At 38.1% G+C, this 22,277-nt stretch overlaps 2 protein-coding genes across 2 annotated transcripts in view; one reads left to right on the forward strand and one right to left on the reverse strand.

Moving 5' to 3' along the window:
• TRPC5 (transient receptor potential cation channel subfamily C member 5) overlaps positions 1–22,277 on the reverse strand; it is a 167,282-nt gene that overhangs the window by 106,208 nt on the left and 38,797 nt on the right. The window contains exon 2 of the mRNA XM_024559113.1: positions 16,816–17,337. Coding sequence (XP_024414881.1) covers positions 16,816–17,337 — 522 coding nt within the window. The remainder of the gene's footprint in view (positions 1–16,815; positions 17,338–22,277) is intronic.
• On the forward strand, positions 6,496–6,828 carry TRPC5OS (TRPC5 opposite strand). Its single transcript, XM_024559112.1, has one exon. It carries the CDS (start codon positions 6,496–6,498, stop codon positions 6,826–6,828), a length of 333 nt encoding a protein of 110 aa, XP_024414880.1.

Raw genomic sequence — 22,277 nt, forward strand, 5'->3', positions numbered from 1 at the left:
TAATTTGGATGTTGGAATGTTTCAAGGTGTCCTGGAGGTTCCTAAGCCTCTCCTCATTTTTCCAAGTTCTTGTTTCTTCATTCTTTTCTGGTTGGATGTTTCTTTCTTCCTTCTGGTCCACACCATTGATTTGAGTCCCAGTTTCCTTCTCATCACTATTGGTTCCCTGTACATTTTCCTTTGTTTCTCTTAGCATAGGCTTCATTTTTTCATCTGGTTTTCGAACAGATTCAACCAAGTCTGTGAGCATATTGATAACCAGTGTTTTGAACTGTGCATCCGATAGGTTGGCTATCTCTTCCTCGCTTAGTTGTATTTTTTCTGGAGCTTTGAAGTGTTCTGTCATTTGGGCCATTTTTTTTGTTGGTTTGTTTGTCTGTCTTGGCGCATCTGTTACTTTAAGGGGCGGAGCCTTAAGTGTTCACCGGGGCGGGGTAATGCTGGTCACAGCCTGGTGATGCTGTACGTGGGGGAGGGGCCAAGTGGGAGCAAGGGCGCCTGCCTCAATCTCCTCCGGATTTCAATCTTTCACTCCGATACCCACAATCAAATTGGGCCACTCTGGTACTGGTTCCCGAGTAAGTGGGCCTGTGCACACTCTAGGCCCCTGTGGGTCTCTCCAACAACCTCTCCTGTGAGGCTGGGAGTCTCTCCCGCTGCCGCCCCAACCCCCAGGGGCGCTTTCAATCAGAGGTTTGAGGCTTTATTTCCCGGAGCTGGAGCCCTGGGTTGCGCGGTCTGCTTCGCTGCCAGCCATTCGTCCAGTTTATCTATGGGTGAATGTGGTGCCGCAGGGTGTTACCCACCACTCTGCCTGCCCCACTCTCCGCCACTCTGAGTCCGGCCTTCTGGGTTTATCTGTGCAAATGTGGGGCCGCAGGGTCTTCTAGTGCTCGGACTGCCTGCGCCATTTGTCCCACACTCCGCCAGTCTCAGTCCCGCCACAGCCACGCGAGTCCTCTCCACCCCGGTGCCCATCTCTGCCCCTCCTACCAGTCTGGGTGAATGTTTATTTTCTATTTCCTTGGTGTCGGTCCCCCTTGCTGTTCGATTCTCTGTCAGTTCTGGTTGTGCAAGGAGGCGCAGTGTGTCTACCTACACCACCATCTTGGTTCCTCTTCGCAGAAGCTCTTTATACATTCTGTGTACAACTTCTTTGTCAGATGTATGTTTTGTGAATATTTTCTTTACCATGTGTTTTGATAAGTTGGTTTATCTTTGTACCTCCTGCTATTCCCATGCATGGTTGAAACTTGATAATATTTACTGAATAATAGAGCTAAAAGTTGTTCATTCTTCCCTCCTTTATTCATTATCACTTACTGATTACCTACTACCTGGCAGCCTCTCTCTTGTGCTTTTCAGGATACATCAAAAAGCAAAACAGACAAGCTTCCTATTCTCATGGTCCTTACATTTTAGTCTATATGTATATGGTGGTGGGGTGGGAGACCAAAAAACAAATAAATAAACAAGAAAATATGAGGTAATTATCGCTTCTATAATACAGAAAGGCATTGTATGTATAATGAGAGAAGGATGATTGGGGGGCTTGTTCAGGTTAGAGGGTCAAAAATCTGAAGAAATAATATTTAAGCTGAGACCAGAATGAGAAATAACCCCCACCCCCCCTCAGGGGAAAGGGATCTCAGGCAGAGAGAATAGCTAATAAAAAAAGGCCTTTAAGCTCTGGCTGGTGTAGCTCAGTGGATTGAGTGCAGGCCTGGGAACCAAAGGGTCATTGGTTCGATTCCCAGTCAAGGCACATACCTGAGTTGTAGGTCAGGTCCCCCCACCCCCGATAGGAGGTGCATGAGAGGCAATCACAAATTGATGTTTCTCTCCTTCTCTTTCCCTCTCTCTAAAAATAAACACATTTTTTTTAAAAAGGCCTTTAAGGTGATTTGGGAGTAGGCACAAACTATAAAAAATACCTCTTTAGGTAAACTACAGTGTCAGGGATTGGTTGCTTTGGAAATGATCGTAAATGGGATAAACTGTTGCTATACTGTTCCTCTTTCTTAGTACTGCAGTACTTAGCAGTTTCTCAACATCTTCCTTGCCCTCCCTGCTCCCCCTGAGCTCCTAAGGTCCAAGATGCTTTGAAGATAGAAATTGTGGATTAGCTAACACAATGGTCATCTGGGTTAAGGCGAGGTCAGGAAATTCTTCCCATCAAAGGTGACCAAGTGATAGACAAAGTAAATCAAGGGTTGCATAAATAAAAGCAACTATATTTGCCTTTATTAGATAATAAAATATGAAATGTTCTACTTCTGTTTTTTATGTTTACATTGTATAATGTGAGTCTATAAATAAAATACCAGTTTAATAAATGGAATATAATTTATTTCTAAATTTTTCCTGGCTTAGAGAGAGATGGAAGAAAAGAGGAGGAGAAGGGATAATGGAAAATGGAGACAGAGAGGAAGTGAAATAAAATGGAAAACAGGTGCAGAAATACCAGCATATCGACCAAGAGGAGGGATGAAACCATCCTAGAGGGAGATGGAGAAGCTGAGAAAAAACTGGGTGAAAGGGAAGCCAGAAGTTAAATAGGTTTTGTGTGAGTGTGTTCCTATATGCTGATGACTTGCTGTACTCCATCTAGCACAGGTCTAAGGAGTACAATTAGCTGGGCATCACTCTGGTCAGAACTGCTGGAACAGGACAATAACACATTGGGCATTATACTGAAGGAGTGAGATGGATGGCTGCTTCCTAATACTATTCATTAGAAGAAGCTTGACTGAGGCTGGACACACACACACAAAAAAAAAAAAAAAAAAAAGAGCCTAATTTGCAGGATGGTTGCTATAAATTTGATGTAAGTACTTGCCCAAGAAAGCAGTTAGTCAAAGGCATATAGCTACACTGATCAACCATGAACTAAAGATATATTCTGATACGAACCAAGATGGCGGCGTAGGTAGACACACTGTGCCTCCTCGCACAACCAGAACTGACAGAAAATCGAACGGCAAGGAAGTCCAACACCAAGGAAATAAAAAATAAACATTCATCCAGACCGGTAGGAGGGGCAGAGATGGGCAGGCGGGGCAGAGGGGACTTGAGTTGCCGTGGTGGGACTGAGACTGGCGGAGTGTGGGACCAACAGGGCAGGCAGTCTGACCATTAGCAGACCCTGCAGCCCCACATTCACGCAGATAAACTGAGAGGGCCGGAATCAGAGTGGTGGAGAATGGGGCAGGCAGAGCGGCAGGTAGCACCCTGTGGCCCCATATTTGTGCACAGATAAACCGGACAAACAGCGGGGAGCAAAGCAGACCTCGCAACCCAGGGCTCCAGCTCCGGGAAATAAAGCCTCAAAACTCTGATTGAAAACGCCCGAGGGGGTTGGGGCAGCAGCAGGAGAGACTCCCACCCTCACAGGAGAGGTCATTGGAGAGACCCACAGGGGCCTAGGGCATGCACAAGCCCACCCACTCAGGAACCAGCACCAGAGAGGCCCAGTTTGATTGTGGGTAGCTGAGTGAGGGATTGGAGTCTGGTGGAGAGGGGAGCGGGCGCCATTGCTCCCTCTTGGCCCCTCCCCCATGTACAGCATCACAGCACAGGGACCAGCATTACCCCACCCCCAGTGAACACCTAAGGCTCCGCCCCTTAAAGTAACAGATGCGCCAAGACAGACAAACAAACCAACAAAAAAAATGGCCCAAATGACAGAACACTTCAAAGCTCCAGAAAAAATACAACTAAGCGAGGAAGAGATAGCCAACCTATCAGATGCACAGTTGAAAACACTGGTTATCAAGACGCTCACAGAATTGGTTGAATCTGTTCGAAAACCAGATGAAAAAATGAAGCCTATGCTAAGAGAAACAAAGGAAAATGTACAGGGAACCAATAGTGATGTGAAGGAAACTGGGACTCAAATCAATGGTGTGGACCAGAAGGAAAAAAGAAACATCCAACCAGAAAAGAATGAAGAAACAAGAACTTGGAAAAATGAGGAGAGGCTTAGGAACCTCCAGGACAACTTGAAACGTTCCAACATCTGAATTATAGGGGTGCCAGAAGGAGAAGAGGAAGAACAAAAAATTGAAAACTTATTTGAACAAATAATGAAGGAGAACTTCCCTCATCTGGTAAAGGAAATAGACTTCCAGGAAGTCCAGGAAGCTCAAAGAGTCCCAAAGAAGCTGGACCCAAGGAGGAACACACCAAGGCACATCATAATTACATTCCCCAAGATTAAAGAGAAGGAGAGAATCTTAGAAGCAGCAAGAAATAAGGACACAGTTACCTACAAAGTTCTTCCCATAAGACTGTCAGCTGATTTCTCCAAAGAGACCTTATAGGCAAGAAGGGGCTGGCAAGAAGTATTCCAAGTCATGAAAGGCAAGGACCTACATCCACGATTACTGTATCCAGCAAAGCTATCATTTAGAATGGAAGGGAAGATAAAGTACTTCTCAGATAAGGTCAAGTTAAAGAAGTTCATCATCACCAAGCCCTTATTATATGAAATGTTAAAGGGAGTTACCTAAGAAAAAGAAGATAAAAAATAGGAACAGTAAAACTGACAGCAAACTCACAGTTATTAACAACCACACCTAAAACAAAAACAAGAGCAAACTAGGCAAACAACTAGAACATGAGGGTTGTCAATAAGGGTGTGGGAGGGGGAGAGGGGGGTAAAGGTACAGAGAATAAGTAGCATAGATGATAGGTGGAAAATAGACAGGGGGAGGGTAAAAATAGTGTAGGAAATGTAGAAGGCAAAGAACTTATAAGTATGACCCATGGACATGAACTATAGGGGGAGAATGTGGGAGGGAGGGGGTGGGCAGGATGGAGTGGAGTGGGGGGGGAAATGGGACAACTGTAATAGCATAATCAATAAATATATTTAAAAAATAAATAAATAAAAAGAAAAAAAGATATTCTGTAATGCAAAATTATTGACTGTACTATAGCAGGAAGAATAACCTCATAAAGGGAGATATGAAAGTGAAACAATGAAAGGAATTTCACAGTTCATATAGGATACATACCAGCTCATCAAAATAATCTACTTAAGAGGAGACAATTGGATATCCCAAACTAATGTAGAGTCTGCAGTATTGGGGACCCCAAGTCCTGACCCATTTCTCTTGTCAGTTGAATTTAAGGTTGCAGAATTGGCACATGAAACCTCAGGACATACAGGCTTAAATGTCTGAGGTAAGCAGAGGAGAAAGAATGGAGAAAACAAATTATGAATTAAACAAGCAAGCAAGTAAGCAATATGAGATATGTCAAATTACTAAAAACTTGAATCTCCAACAAACTTTTTTTATTAAAGAATATTTGACATGCAATATTATATTGGTTTCAGGTATACAATGTAGTGATTTGATATTTATATTCCTTTCATGTGGTTACCATAAGTCTAATAACCATCTGTGAGCATACAAATTTATTATAGTATTCACTATTTTCCTTATGTTATTTCCACATATATTACATATCTATGACATTTATTTTTTTATAGAAGAGTCATTTTTAAGGGAAATGGGGGTGGTAAATCAGACAGATGTGACAGATAGATAATATTGGGCCAATTCCTAGATTTTTAAGCCAAGAATATGACTTTCAGAAGCATAAACACTCAGAAAGAAGGTATGCAAAGCACTCCATAGTATAACTATTCTCACGGCTTGTAGACAAAGTTAGAGGAACTGTATGCTAGGTATGGAATATTGGCCATAATAGGAAATGACCAAGGAGCTTATTATAAGAGAAGCTGTCCAAAATTTGCAGAAGACAGAGAATGTAGGAATTTCTTTTACTATACATCTCCTAGGTTGCAGAGGCATTTGGAAACTTTGATGAATGGATTATTAAAATCACAGGAAGAATTTAGCAACACCAGATATAAATGGCAGCGAGACAAACACACTAATGAAGACAGTTAAGTGAAAAACTCTGAGTGAATGTATGTTCCTCAATAGAGATGTTGAAGAAAGATAGACAAACTGTCTGGTTCATTTTGTTTTCAAATTCCCTAAGAAGAGATAAAGATCATGAAAGGTTTAAAGGAGAATATGACTAGTAGATTGTTATAAGGTCATCAAAAAAAGAGGAGCAATAACTAAGGATACCTTTTCAACCTTACCCTATAGCCAGAACCTGTAGGATGGATAAAGGCTCAAAGATACTAATCTTTGTATTTCTCTTTTATTATTAGATCTGCTTTGCTGTTTTCTCCTGGCTGTGACAATCTGCCATATGGTCATTATAACAGCAGTTCACTACCAGTACCAACAAGAGTACCACAGGTAATTTTGTGGGAAGTTCACCAACTATATGAAAACTGTTACAGGATCACTGGCTTCATTCTGTGCTTGATCATCATAATCATATCAACAGGATAATTTCTGGACCAAACAAAAGCAAAACCATTGCCAGTCCCACAGGATTCATTGTAGCCAAGAGGTGATTTGCTACAGCTTTTAGGATTATTTTATCTTCTGAGGAGAGCACTGAGGCATGGAGCCTGCGCCAATCCCTGTGCTAGTTGGTGGACTTGTTGATTGTCTAGCACAGTTAATAATAATAGCTGAAGAGATTCTACAATTAATGTCACAAGAACAAGTTCCTTGTGTAGAGCAAAATGATGGAGCAGAACCGATAGAAGCAGGTTCAGCTCCTTCTGAGGAAGCTTCACTACCAGACCTTGCTAATCTCCCAGAGTTAGAATTAATACTTACACCAAGAGAAGAAGAAGAACTAATGTTTGACATAGATCAAGCTATGTTAGATGTAGAAAACCTGTATGGGGATGTACTCTCCAGTATAAATGATGACTTAAGAAGTGGATGAGACCCTGCCAGCATGTAAGAACCAACTGTATTTCTCCTTCAAATATTTTTTTTTGTTTCACATATTTAAAAAATTTTTTTCTGAACATTAGCAATATGAATTTTCTCCTAGTTCTGCACATTTTCCTTAATAATACCTTATAGAACAAATAATATTTGATTTAGTTCCAGCAGAGGCTGATCTCATTTCTTCATTGTACTTATTTAAGAAGCTCTGACTTTAGCCATATAGTTCTTTCTTTACCTGTACTTGTTCTCTTGCTAGGATTCATGATAACACATGCAAACAATAACAAAGAAAATAAACTCCTCACCTAACAATGGAGTCAAGACCTGATGTAATCTATCACAGCTTGACATGCAATTTCATTTTTCTACAATGCATGGAAGCTGAAAGAGGAATAATCCCCAGGATGGCATTATAGTGAATATATTCAAATTAACAGGACAAATTGGAACACTTTTACTTAACAAGATATAACTTCTTACTTTAAAAGGCCTCCATACTAGGCCTTTAGGAAAGTGTGTCAACCAGTGGATTCTATAGCAGACTAGTGGAAATGATTCTGAGAAAACAACATCTACCAGATAATGAAACTGCAGAAAGGTTTTCATATAACTTCTGCAAGGGAGAAAACATTGGAAAAGCTGAGGCCAAGAGGTTGCAATGCAGGACTATTTCCTCAAATGCTGATACAAATTGCAACTGCTCTGCAATATTGTTCCCCAAATGGAAATGGCAAATTACATCAAATAATGAGAGAAGTACTAGTACTAGAAGGGCTAGATAAAACCCTGCAAGGATTATTCACCAAAGGAAAGTCAAATACTTATGGTATAGACTTAGATATCATGGTCCACAAGTAGTAGTGGATAAAATATATCTTCTTGGGTATAGCTAAACTTATAAACAATAGCTTGTAGGCTTATTATAGTGAACCTGTTGCAGCCCTGACATAGACATTTTGACTATTGAGAGATGGAAACGATATGAATTTAAACAAAGTCTGGACTGGTATTTAGCCACAATAATTCTACAGATACCAGAAGGGGAAAATGCAGTAGTTAGAGGACCTCCTATGTCAAAACAGAGAGGGGTCAAATAAATGTGTGGGAAATTCACTGATCATACTAATTCCATGCCATACAGTATCCTCACTTCCATTTGGAAGAATAGCTACCCTTCAGACAAGCCTATGGACACTATGGTCATCCTTTCTAGAGAATGGCCTTTGTATCCTATGACATGGGAAACAACTAGGTAAAGATATTAAAGTGTACCATTAGACAAAGTTGTATATACAAATTGTAAAATGATATGTAGAAGTCAATCTATACTGGTAGAAACCTGACTATATGAATTCATATAGAGTCCTAAAGCATATTGTAGTCAAAGGGACTAAAAGACATTTAATTCAGATAACTTTAGAGCTAAACAACATGACAGATGCTGCATCTAATATTGAGGTCAGCATACACAGATATTGGCATACAGTAGTATATTAATTGCAAGTGTAGAGCATAGTGATTCAACATTTATATACTAAGTTTATATATATTACATATCCTATGATATAATCATCACACTAAGTCTAGTAACTGTCTGTCACCATGCTAAGTTATTATAATATCATTGACTATATTCCTGTGCTGTATACTACCACATCTCCATGGATTATTTACTTTTTAACTAGAAGTTTGTAACTCTTAAATCCCCTTCACCTTTTCCCCCCACCCCTCTGCTATCTCCTCTGGCAACCATCAGTTTGTTCTCTGTTTCTATGAATCTTTGTTTTGTTTTGTTTACTCATTTTTAAAGATTCCTTGTACAAGTAAAATCATGTGGTATTTGTCTTTGTCTGACTTATTTTATTTAGTGTAATACCCTCTATGCTTTAATTAAAGGTTTAGAAACAGCAAGGGAAGATGTAAACTCTACAGTGGTATTTTGGACTTTGGGAAATTGTCCTATAAATTTGTGTTGAAATAAAATTCAAAGCATAAATACTTGGACAAGGTCAGGAAACATATACAAGGAGAGCCCATATAAGTCTGCTACAAATTATATTTGATGAGCAATTTAACTGTAAAGGGCAAATCAGGTGCTTCTCAAATATAGATACTGAAGTATAGCTATTCAGCCTACTAGAATTCTGGAATATGGACTTAATACAATTCTACAACAGATTAGTGTGAGCTTGTTAAAACTGTTAGTATTAATGAGGGAACACAAGCAACCAAGCTAACTCAAGCAAGTCATCAAATAAACCAAGAGGAATCTGTGAGACTATTATTCCAGACCTTGAAACAAGATAAAGCTTGAACCAGACCATAAAACAACAAATGGTCAACGCGGTCCAGTATCAAAGCAGGAAAATGCTACAACCTCATAATATGTGGAGCTGGCTAGCTGCTTGGCTAGGTGGGTCACCTGGAAAGATTGTACTAAAATGACACCTCAAGAATAGATGGAATATATTGCAATGTTTCTTTTGATTGTGTGATTATATGTTTTTAATAATTGTTAAGATGTAACCCTACTCCAAGGAATGATATTTGTATTTGTTCTTTGGAACAGAATTAGAAACAGAATCAACAGTGATAAGAAATAGGTATAGGAAATAAGAAAATACTTAGGAAGAAGAGCTGTGGGAAGTATTTTCAGGAGAGAGAAAAAATGTAATAAGTTGCCAACAGTTATGTAGCTGTTCATGGTGGAAAACCATGGAGTTAGTTCCTAAGCAGGTTTATGAACCTAACCTTGTTTTTGTAATATGCAAATTAGCCAACCCTAAGTTGTTGATTGTGATGGAAATAGCTGGGTGGGAATTGGTACAAATCATGCACTTGGAAACATGATTAGATGGAGATATATTAACTAACTTGGAAGTCTACTGATTGGATGCCTTCGATTGGAATCCTGCAAATCTTCTCCAGGAGAATGAACAGAATGGCTGATCTTTTATCCAATGGTCAGCCAAAGAGATCCAAATTAGATCTTTCCTGGGATTTCGTTAAAATTTTTATCGAATTTATTGGGGTGACATTGATTAATAAAATCACATAGGTTTAAGGTGTACAATTCTATAATATATCATCTGTATATTGTACTGTGTGTTCACCAACCCAAGGCAAGTTTCCTTCAATTCTGGATCTTCTTGAGACAGGCTCATCATTCTGAGACAAACTTAAAGGTGTGAAACCAAGGGAAATAAGCTGGTAGATGGCAAAGAATTAGAAAGCACAAATCTTCCTCATTTGTGTGATTACACAGTTGCATTTTTATGTGTAATGATTACTGCTAGTTATGAGAATATAATTGAATATAATCCTTATTAGGTATTTAATCACACTATTTTATTGTTATATGTTTTAACAGATTTTAACTAATAAACTTCCATTTGTAAATCAAAGAACTTGTGGTCATTTTAATTACTTGGTGGTGAGTTTGGAGGCTACCAAACAAGCAACAGAAGGTGGAATATACTCAGAGAATACTGAACCAGGAGTCTGAAGTTCTACTTCAGGCTTTGTCAGATAATCCTGAACAAATCTCTGAAATATAGTCCTTTCTTATTTGTAAAACAAGGGTTAAAGTAATTTTTCTGCCTACTTTCAATGGTAATAAGGAACAAAAAAATGATACACTTTTCAATGGCCTTGGTATGATATATCAGACAATGGGACAGAATATGTGAAATACTGGCTTTTTAGGAATATCTGAAAAATGTCTACATGATGATACCTGTAAGTCTCTGTGACATGTTAAGATTATCCAATAGTTTTATTAGAAATTATCACTTTCTTAATTTACTCCATGCCAAAGATATAGTTTGGACTCAGTTTTTGTTTTATTCTTCTGAGCTTATTTTTCTAACCAAGTTAAATTCTTTTTGGGAGTCCACTTGAGTTCTAGTAGGAATAGTAATGAGGAAAAACAACAATAAAAAGCCTTTCAGGAAATAATGAATTATGTTCCATTTAAGGCTAAGGTTTTGTTCCTGAGGGGTTATGTAACTCTGAACATTATTAACTCGCTATTGTCCAATTAGATTTTTACAATTATTTTTTTTACCTCAAAGCTGACTATTGTGTTGTTGTATTGATAACCTTATCTTAACAGACCAGAGGTGTTTACTCTTTTCCTCTTGGACATACTTATTGCTTTTGCAAGGGCCCTATCCATTTAGTCCACATTTAAAACTTGTTTTCTTCAGAATATAATATGCTTAGTTCACCAACCAACCAAACAAACAAAGAAAAAAAACCCTTAAGAATAACTGCTGGCTGTTGAAGTTATTTGGGAGTTATTCGTATTGACAGATCCAGCTGTATATCGGTGTCAGATGTCATATCTCTTCAGTGTAATAAAGAGTCTTTGAAGGTGATCTCCATTTATACCCCTGAAGAATGGAAATGCATTTCAGCAAGGTAAGGAAAACCACTGAACTCTTTATCCCTTGTCTCAATTTCATCTTAAAGACCCTAGTGAAATGCTCAAAGGATCTCAAGAGGCATTTTTTAGATTAACTCAAGTATTTATGTAAAGTGGACTAGGGAGCCTCATTTACAAAATACAATTTTAGAACTTCAGATTTGATTAACCAAAGATGTCATTAACAAAATCTGTTGTTGAAAATGCATAAACACACATGCTTCTAGGTTAAAACAAATTTTAGCAATATCGATCATTTTAATAGTTTTAGTTTTACTTAAATACTGGCCTTTCTTGAAACTCTATTTTCTAAATTTTTAATGCTAGCAACTCCCTAACTTCCAGTTTTGGAAAATAGGTTGTGTTGCTGCTCATTTTACAGAGAAAAATATTGTCTGGATTTTTTTTGTTTGCTTGTTTTTGTGGAATACAGCTTTTCAACTCAAGGTTTAAGAGACAAAGAGGCATGTAGTTTGTTAGACACTTAGATGTGGGTGGGCTACTCTTTGGGTACTTTTCCCTAGTGCAGGAGTCTCTGGTGCTCCTTTCTTACAATACCTCCACTTGTTGAAAAAGTTTCTTTTTGTACTGGATATTTCTTCCTGGTTGAAATCACAGAATGCTTTAAAAGAAGATTGAACAGGGTGTCAGCAGGAATGACACAAGAGTGTTGAGAAATGCTACATCTGCTCTTTCCTGTTCTGAGTATAGACACTGAGAAAGTAACCAACCTGTCCTTGAAGATAGAACCTCATGAACCAACTGGAATTAGGCATGGAATCAGGTGTGAAAACAATTTTTCTCTTTTAGTTAAATTGTCCCATTCCTATTTAGAATTGTTCCTCCTTTAAATAATTCTGATCCTAGAAGATAATTCTTTTCTAGCCTTCCTTAGGACCCGAATGTCATCTGGAAAAGCTTGCCTTTAAAGAGATGCCTCCAACTTGTTTATGTGCTTCACGCATTCAACTCTCAAACTAAATGTGTTCCATTAGACCTGGGGTGTAACTCACTTAAGATGTGAACTATTTTTCTTCTTTATGAGTAAGCGCACATAAACTATATGCCTCCAAGGAAACTCAGGAATTTTATCTAACAGAAAAGCTGAGTTCATTTGCCCTATGTATAATAGAAGGGTAAAATTAGTTTTCATTCATTTATTTGCATCCAATGAAAAGCTTAGTTTGCCTAGTTATATCACATCCTATGTAAGGAGAATTTGTACTGTGAAAATTGGTGCTCAAGTGTATTGCATAATATGATAAAATAAATGATCAAGATTGCAACTTTTCTTATGCTCATGGCCTTAAGCACTGTTTGAATGCTTCACTTTTTAAAAGGCTAGATTATGGGTATTTATTGAACACACTTAGTGTGCTTCCTCAGATGAAGGACTTTTGAAAATGAAGTGATGGCAAACACTTGAATTATTCTTTCTTATCCAAACACACTAAACTTGAAATTACAAAAACAACCACCAAAATAAGGACAATGCTAATTTGCTCAAGGTGAGAGTATTCAGTCTTAAACTAGACATGTGGATTGATAGAGAGCAATTAGAGACTACAGTTGACTCTTGAACAACGGGTTTGAACTTCCCAAGTCCAGTTATCTGTGGACTTTTTCAATAATACTGCAAACCTATTTTTCCTCTCTATGATTTTAAATAGAAGTTTATTTTCTCTAGCTTACTTTATTATAATAATACAGTATACAATACACATAACATACAAAATATATGTTAATAGAAGTTTATGTTATCAGAAAGGCTTCTGGTCAGTATTAGCTTGTTAGTAGTTAAGTTTTGGGGGAGTGAAAAGTTATAGATGGATTTTCAACTGTGTGTGGGGTCGATGCCCCTAACCATCCACGTTGTTTAAGAGTTAATTGTATACTTATTTGAGACTCATTGGAACCACGGATTAAAAAAAAAAAAAAGAAAAACTGAATTTCAGAGATTGGGAAGGATTATGGAGTTATTTAGTGGAAATGAAGTCACAATTCACAATTCACAAGAGATTTACAGATATTGATGAGTATAAATTAAGTTTTACATTCTGAAAGCAGTGTCTTTAGAGTGCAAACAAACATTAGGATATATCTGAATTTTCAAGCTTGCCCTGCTAATCATTGTGGCCCGGTTTGAAGAGAAACTAAACTAAAATTGATCTATAGCCATTGTTAAGGTAATTTATCTTGGAAAATTTGGAGCTAAATATATAAATCTTGAAATAATTCTGGTGTCTCTGGACTTGGGATTAAACTTTGGATCATTTTTCAGTTTATGTGAGAGTGTATTCTTTTTCATGAAATTATTGACGTCAGAGTTGAGAGTTACTCAGTATCTTTGCTCTAATTGCTGCAAGCCTAGAATTAGAGTTTCATGTGTTCTGACTGAACCAGTTAGGTGTATTAAATTCCAGAGTTCTCACTGTTTGATTCATAATGATGAGGGAATACCACCAGGCCTAAAATTGTTGATTTTTGCATAAATGCAGTGCTTTTGGATTACTTTTGTATTATCGCTGAATATAATAATTTTGAGTAGTTAGAAGGTTCTACTTTGCCAGTGTTATGGATTAAAAATAATATCTGTAAACGATGAAACTGTGGTTGTATGGGTTCACAGTTGGAAGAAAAGTGGACACACCAAAACTCGTGCATCTTCAAAAAATGACTCCTAGTGGTGATGGTTGCCCAACAACATGAATGTACTTAATGTCATTGAATTGTGAACTTCAAAATGGTTAAAATGATAAATTCTATATTATATATATTTTACTACAATAAAACAAATGACCTTTCCCACTTGAATGTACATAGCAAACAGACCCTGAAAACAATTTTTGAATCTCTGGTACATAATTAAATGAGCAAAAAACAATATGCTGTAACTCCTTGTCACATTTAGGTTGGTATAATGTTAGCTGAGAAATAAATTGTATGAACATATAGTAACATAGAGATAATCTCTAATAATAATAATAACAATAATTTATGAAATAAGGGACATAGAAAACAAGGTTTCAGGAAAGTAAAGGACTAAAAAATGAAGGTTGGAGGGCAGTGAATGTAGAAGAACCCAAGGGTGAGTCCATGGTCATAAGCCAAGCAGATCCCCTTGCGAGTGAGGAAGTCACCACAATGTTTTTTTAAGTGGAGAAGTAACTAAAATTGGCAAATGAAGCTTATATGAGCAGAAGGGGTCAAGTGATAAAGTAGCTGGGAAAGGATCTATTAATACAAAATTAGTGAAATATTGCAGTGAAATTGTTTGAAAATAAATGCCCTGTCAATTTTCAGGGGGATGGGGACCTAAAATTATGAAGTTTATCTACTATCTAGTGAGGTAAGGAACACAAACTTGAGTTATATTCTGCAATATCTATGTTTTATTCAGTTACAATTGTCTGCATTTTCTCCCCTTCCCTCCACCCCACCCCAGCCAGTCCCACCTCCCTCCCCCACCTCTACCCTCCCCTTTGATTTTGTCCTTGTGTCCTTTATAGTAGCTCCTATAGACCCCTCTCCCCACTATCCCCTCCCCACTCCCCTGTGGCTATTGTTAAAATGTTCTTAATTTCAATGTCTCTGGTTATATTTTGTTTGCTTTAAAAATAAATAAATAAATAAAAATTTTATATTAATTACATTAAAAAAGTCTTGTATTAGAAAAAAATATATATCTATTTATTACAATTGTATTCTTGTTAACCATTTTTTCACCTGGAAACAATTCATGTTCTAAAAATACCTGTGTTTTTTTTCCTCACAGTATTATAACAATATGTAAAGTGAAAAATACACTGAAATTATAATATACATAATTAATGGAAATATACATATATATCAAAATGAATAAAAGTCAATTAGACCTTACAGCAGACTACTTAAGACAACTGATACTATATATCAAGAATATGATGATGGGGGAGGGAGAGAGGTGTAAGGAAGGGGGTGGGTAGTTACTATATCTATTACCCTGGGCCCCATGTGTAATAATGAAAATGAAATGAATAATAGCAGCCAATATTTATTGAATGCCTAATGTATGCTAAATATTGTGCTCTGCAGAAATATGTTTTATTTTATGTAAACTTTATATTTCTCCAGGAGGATAAGTGTTCCTGTTATTATCCCCATTTTTCAGAAGAGAAAAGTGAGGTTAAATATCTTCAGACTTAGTGAAATAACTTAAAGCAATTAGTGGCAAAAACTGGATAAGGAGACTCGGGTGGGCCTATCCATTTACTATCTGCCCCAGTACAGTCCTTTTGATCTTCATGTTGCTTTTTTCTCATGTTGTACCCCCTCCAAGGTTGCCCCTGGTACTCATTTTTGCCTAATTTCAAAGGCATAGTATTTTTTTCTTGTTTTAGATAAACGGACCAGGTAAACACACAATGCAATTTATCTCAGGGCTTGGTTGGACCCATGAAAAGTGGCATTGCCGGTTGCCCTTCGGATTACAAGCAACTCTTGGTTCAACCTGTTTAAATCTGTCTCCTGGCAGCATTGGAAGAGAGATGAAAATGGAAATTAAAGTACTTCCGGTGCCACACTAGCACATTCTCAGTTATTTTCTGTAATAGGCCTATGCAGTGGAAGAACTATTATCACCTCCATTTTATAATTGAAAAAAAAAAAAACAACCCTAATGTCCTGAAAATTTGAGTGACTTTCTTCAGGTCATACAGCTGGTGAGTTGGAATTCCACCCTCAGTTGCTTTGGGTCTAAAGACCCTTCCCTTTCTACTGCACCATGTACCTACTTAAAGAGTTAAATTAGGCTTCTGGGCTTGCTAGGTGTCTCCCCCAAATTGTTTGATTCAATGGCATAGGACAACACTGGCTACCCTGTAAAAGTAGCCAAAGTGGAAAACAAAGCCTCTCATTCTGCTTGAACTGAGCTCCCTCAAAGAGGTAAATCCTAAAAATTTGGAGGTCATACCATAGCAGATATTACTCTAGGCTTCTACAACACTACGCTCTGAGTATGACTCTATCTTTTAAATGCATGTCTCGGCCTTCTTGCTGAGGAGCTTCCAAGGACTTAGTTCTGTCAACAAGTACAACCATCCAGACAGTGAGCCATCCATAATCACTGCCCACCATGTCCCAGTACATAGGGCAGGGTTTTTGTTATGTATTCTCATGGAAATTCTATTTCAAAACACTTAAGGATACTTTGTAATTATATATCCACTAAATGCTATTATTTACTTAATTTCTACCATGAACTTGTAAGCTCCATGAGGACAGGGTGTCTGTTTTCTGCATCCCAAACACCTAGAACAGTGCTAAATAAGCATTTGTTGAATTAATGAGTGCTTTCCTATTAAAGAGCTAGGTGGTCAGTATTTTTCCTTACTTATCTGGCCATCAGAAAATATGTAGAGGCTGTATGTGCCTTGGATAAATGGGTCTGTTTTTGAGACCTGTCTAACCATTTGTTTCTTAAAAGGCTAAGTGCTAGAAAAATGTTGACTCTGCTCTGCTACTCTGTACTGGAGGGCTTAAGCTTCCCTGACAGGAGAGAAGGACTCAGCTTACCTCTTTCTGGTGATATTTGATTGCTACCTTGAGCTTGGCCAAGTCATGGTACTTCTGAGGGTCAAGTTCTTCACTATGGTCATCTCGATGGTTGAGGATGATTTCCAGTTCCCGGGAGCTCCGAGCTTGGTCCAGCAGATCTTTGGCAAAGAGTTTGCACTGTTGGGAGAGCTCCTCATACTCAGCCTTAAACTCATTCTCTACCTTGCTGAGCTCCTTGAGCTCCCAGCCCAAGCGGAAAGCAGTTAGGATGGGGTCCTCGCTTGATAAGGCAATGAGTGAGGGGCTTGCCAGAGCTTTATAGATGTTCAGCCGGGAGCGAGAGTGACGCAGGCTGTCTACCTCTGAACTGGACACACACTCCACACAGTTGCAGCGGATCTGGTGAGGCCGTGGAATAGTGACTCGTTTTTGGACAAGTAATTTGATGATTTCATAGTTGTTGGTGTGGGCAGCCAACATAATGGGAGTGATGTCTGGTGTGAACTCAGAGAACTGGGTGTCCATCATCAGAGTGGGGACCTAGGTAAAACAAAACAAAAAGCCTAAGTGGGTAGGATTAAGGCTTGGAGAAAGGGGGAGCACAAGGTCCATCAAATGTCAGTGATTTGGAAATTGGAGTCACCATGCCTTTGCCAATTCTCCGCACTATGTTATTTGTGGAATGCTTATTTTATGCCAGGCACTGTTCAAGTGCTTTATACGTATTTACTCATTTAATTTGTACAATAACTTTGTGAGGTAAATATTCTCCTCAAATGAAGAAGCTGAGGCACACAGAGTTTAAAAACATACCTAAGATTACACAGCTTTAAGTAGTTTTTTTGGAACCATCTGGTTCTGTTGTCTTTGACAAGGACCCTTTCATCCTCCATTTAGCTTTCTGGGTATGTGACACCAGAAATGACATCTTAAAACAAAACAAAACAAAACAAAAAAACTGATCTACGATGATCAGCCATGTCTTCCTATCCAGACTGCCTTTTTTCCTTCAATCATTCTTATCATTCACAGATTGCCACACCTAACTCATTCATTGCTCTGTGTGTATATCCCTGTGTGGAATGGTCTACCCCATTTCTCTGCCAATGAAGGGCCATTATAAGCCCTGACTTCTTCAATAGCTCCTGTCTTAACTTGATTTCCCCACTTCATACTGACCACCTAGATATTGTGGCATTAGGTTACAGCCAAGACTTCACTTTGTTGATACTGCCATATATTGTTCTCTTATTATTTCACATGTACCTTTTTTGCTTCTCCAATAAGGTCATGAGCTTTTTGAAGACAAAGCTGTCTTAGTCTGCTCTTGTTTTCCCCATAGCATCTAGCACACTACTGGACACACAGCAGGAACTCAGCAAAAAAGAATTAAATTTCCAAATCTTAAATTAAGACATTGACTCTTGTTTATAAACATGGCTCCTACAATTTGAGTCAATGTGAGCTAGTTTCCTTGGGTCTTTCCTTCCCATGTCCAGCTGAGAAGGTAGACACTCCAAGACTTTAAAGACGGTTAGTAGACAGGTTCCATAGGGAATACCTTGAAGTCATAAAACTTAAGACAGTTCCTGCCTGTCATTTTCACAATTCTATTGCTTCAAAATGGAGACTCTGACCCAAAGACTATAGATTTCTACTCCTCTTCTACTCTCTTCTTCTTCCTCTCTCCATCCTGCTGCTATTATTCCCTTTCTAGACTGTGAAGGTACCATGGACTATCATGAAGACAGCCATGGTAAATAGAGATTCCACAGTGAGGATCAGATGATTCTGATAATAATGAGGATTTTATGATATGGTTGACATCAAAGACCAATAGTTAATAGATAACAGAAATTAAGACTAGGTTTCGGTGAGATCATATGGTATTTGCCCCTCACTGTCTGGCTTATTTCACTTTGCATGATGCTCTCCAGTTCCATCCATGCTGTTGCAAAGGGTAGAAGCTCCTTCTTTCTCTCTGCTGCATAGAATTCCACTGTGTAAATATACCATCAGCTGGGGTCGGGTGGAGGGATGGGGAGAAAAGGCATACAACTGTAATTGAATGACAATAAAATTTTTTAAAAAAGGACTAGGTTTTGGTACACATGTGCAATTCATACTAATAAATGGTAAGAACTGGTAAACTGTAGAGCATATACCTTATCAAGTGAGGCATCTTCTCTTCAGCTTCTTGTTATAAGGACAAATGAGGGCCCACTGTTGCAATTTTTCAAGAGAAATCAGAAGTATGTAAGTTGTGCGACTAATAAGGGGTAGGAGAGGAAGCTGGAAGTTTAGGCAGGAGCCAGATGATAAAAGGTTTCGTTTGCCATGTTAAGGAACTTAATGGTCTCTTTTGGCCATAGGGAGCCACTGAAGAGTTTTAATCAGGACAGGGTTATAGTTGAACAACTGTTTTACAAAGATCAATTTGGCTAAAGTGTGGTGAATTGGCAGTGGTAAATGTGTTGCTAATATTTAATAAGCAACTTTCCACAGAAATCTTGATTTGTAGTGTTTGCCAATTTCTTTGGTATAAATATTCCCACTATGGCCAATTTGAAGTTACTAGTATGACATCATGGAACACAGAGTTGGAAAGAGATGCACACAACCACTTCTCACCAGCTTGTGTAAGCCAGCTCCAGCACACCATCGGATGAGTTTCAGAAAGATAGGGCTTGTTAAAATATATCACTTGTCTAGATGAAGAGATGGTGAGATCTTAAATTAAACAGTGATTCTAGAGATATACAGGAAAGAACAGATTTAAGACATTCATTGGATGTGCCAGGTAATACTGGAAGGTGAAATAAATCAATGAGGTCAGTTTTCTGGATTGCATATCTGATTGATTGTGATGTCACCAACCCTCTGAGAGAGGGTTTTTAAAAAGTTCAATTTTGAACATGTTGAGTTTGATGTACCTATTGGGACAGTAGCAAGACATTGTATAAGTCTTGCATGACTTTTGAAGGAAAGGTCAGGGCTAAAAATATAGATGTGAGAGTCTTCAGCCTACAATGGTTGAAACCCAGAGAATGTATAGGATAAGTCTCTACCTGCCCCAGCTTCCCCATATTTGGGCCTGTTGACCTTCCCAAAGGACTCAGCACTGTCCCAGTTTCCAGAGCAATCAAGGCTTCAAGCAGGAAGTACTCAAGTGGCCAGCCTCAGCCTCCTCCATTCCAAATTTCTGTCATTGGGGATTTGCATTATGGTACTATCCTTGTTCTCTTAGTTTCTGAATCCCAGCTTCTTGCCCACTTCAGTCATAGTTTGTAAAAGAAGATTTCTCCTTAGATCCCTGGTCTGAATTTCTGTTTATGCAATGGGCTTAATATCCCAGGCTTAGTACAGTTTCTGGATTATCTGTGCCTTTGATTATCTTTGAGTTATTTTATAACTGTAAATTGTAATGCAGATATTTCTTGTATGGCAGAATTCAATTATTGTTTTCTATTTGTAAATTTCTTTACATCTATTTGTAAAATTTTTTCAGCATGTCTGATGGCCTATATCAAGGGCCACCAAACTTTTTTTGGTGAAAGTTATGATAGTAAATATGTTATGCTTTGTGGAAAACACAACTATGCCATTGTAGTAGAAAAACAGCAGTAGGCAATACATAAAGGAATGGGTATGGCTGTACTCCATAAAATTTTACTTACAAAAAAAAGAAACAGGCTGGATTTTACTTTTAGGTCATAGGTTGCAAACCTCTGGCCTCCTGGTTCCCTCTCTAATGAAACAAAATTTTTGACATGGTTCACTTGAATTTGCATGAAGATCATGACTGAACTTTTTAAAAAATTATACTTTAATAGCCATTTGGGTTTAGATTGAGGTCAGGTAGAAAATTCAATTTTATTCTTTTCTTATCAAGTTTTGCTTTCACTTTGAATTCCAAAATTATACTGAATGATCTTGGGCTTCCCATTTAAAATAATATTTTTTAAAAGGAAAAAAAAAGTGTAGTAGGTGGTGGAGAAAGGGAAGGAAATCAACACACCAAAAAATTAAATTTGATTCATATTATCTACAACTATACATCTTTTTTGTTTTTTTAAAAAATTTAATTGTATTTTATTTAATAAAATATAAAATTATTTTCATTTCAATACATAATCACTGGTAACAATTAATGAGATTTTATATATTTTTCTTCATACTAATATTTGAAAATCCTATGTGTATTTTATTTTTTAATAATTTTTATTGTTATTCAATTACAGTTGTCTGCATTTTCTCCCCATCCCTCCACCCCACCCCAGCCAAACCCAACTCCCTCCCCTACCTCCACCCTCCCCTTTGATTTTGTCCATGTGTCCTTTATAGTAGCTCCTGTAAATCCCTCTCCCCACTATCCTCTCCCCACTCCCCTCTGGCTATTGTTACATTGTTCTTAATTTCAATGTCTCTGGTTATATTTTGACAGAATCCTGGTGCATGAACCAACTTGACTGAATTTTAAAATTTGAAATGATGTGGGCTGTGCCCACATCAAAAAATACATTGCCTGCATCAGCCCGGGGGTTTTGCATTCAGGCCTTAATGAGTTTGCTCCTGTATCTGCCCTAGGTCTTCCTGTTGAAAAGCTACCATTATATTCCTTTAAAAATATATATTGTTATTCAATTACAGTTGTATGCCTTTTCTCCCCATCCCTCCACTCCACCTCAGCTGAACCCACCTCCCTCCCCCACTTCCACCCTCCCCCTTGATTTTGTACATGTGTCCTTTATAGTAGTTCCTGTAATCCCCTCTCCTCACTGTCCCCTCCCCACTCCCCTCTGGCTATTGTTAGATTATTCTTAACTTCAATGTCTTTGGTTATATTTTGTTTGCTTTTTTCTTCTGTTGATTATATTCCAGTTATATTTTTTATTTTTATTTTTTTTCAGATCTTTTTTTAAATATATTTATTGAATATGCTATTACAGTTGTCCCATTTCCCGCCCCCCCACTCCACTCCATCCTGCCCACCCCCTCCCTCCCACATTCCCCCCCTATAGTTCATGTCCATGGGTCATACTTATAAGTTCTTTGGCTTCTACATTGCCTACACTATTCTTACCCTCCCCCTGTCTATTTTCCACCTATCATTTATGCTATTTATTCTCTGTACCTTCCCCCCCTCCCCCTCCCACTCCCCTGTTGATAACCCTCCATGTGAGCTCCATTTCTGTGGTTCTCTTCCTGATCTAGTTGTTTGCTTAGTTTGCTCTTGTTTTTGTTTTAGGTGTGGTTGTTAATAACTGTGAGTTTGCTGTCAGTTTTACTGTTCATATTATTTATCTTCTTTTTCTTAGGTAACTCCCTTTAACATTTCATATAACAAGGGCTTGGTGATGATGAACTCCTTTAACTTGACCTTATCTGAGAAGCACTTTATCTTCCCTTCCATTCTAAATGATAGCTTTGCTGGATACAGTAATCTTGGATGTAGGTCCTTGCCTTTCATGACTTGGAAT

Source organism: Desmodus rotundus, chromosome X, assembly GCF_022682495.2.
Source record: "Desmodus rotundus isolate HL8 chromosome X, HLdesRot8A.1, whole genome shotgun sequence".
Classification (NCBI taxonomy): domain Eukaryota; kingdom Metazoa; phylum Chordata; class Mammalia; order Chiroptera; family Phyllostomidae; genus Desmodus; species Desmodus rotundus.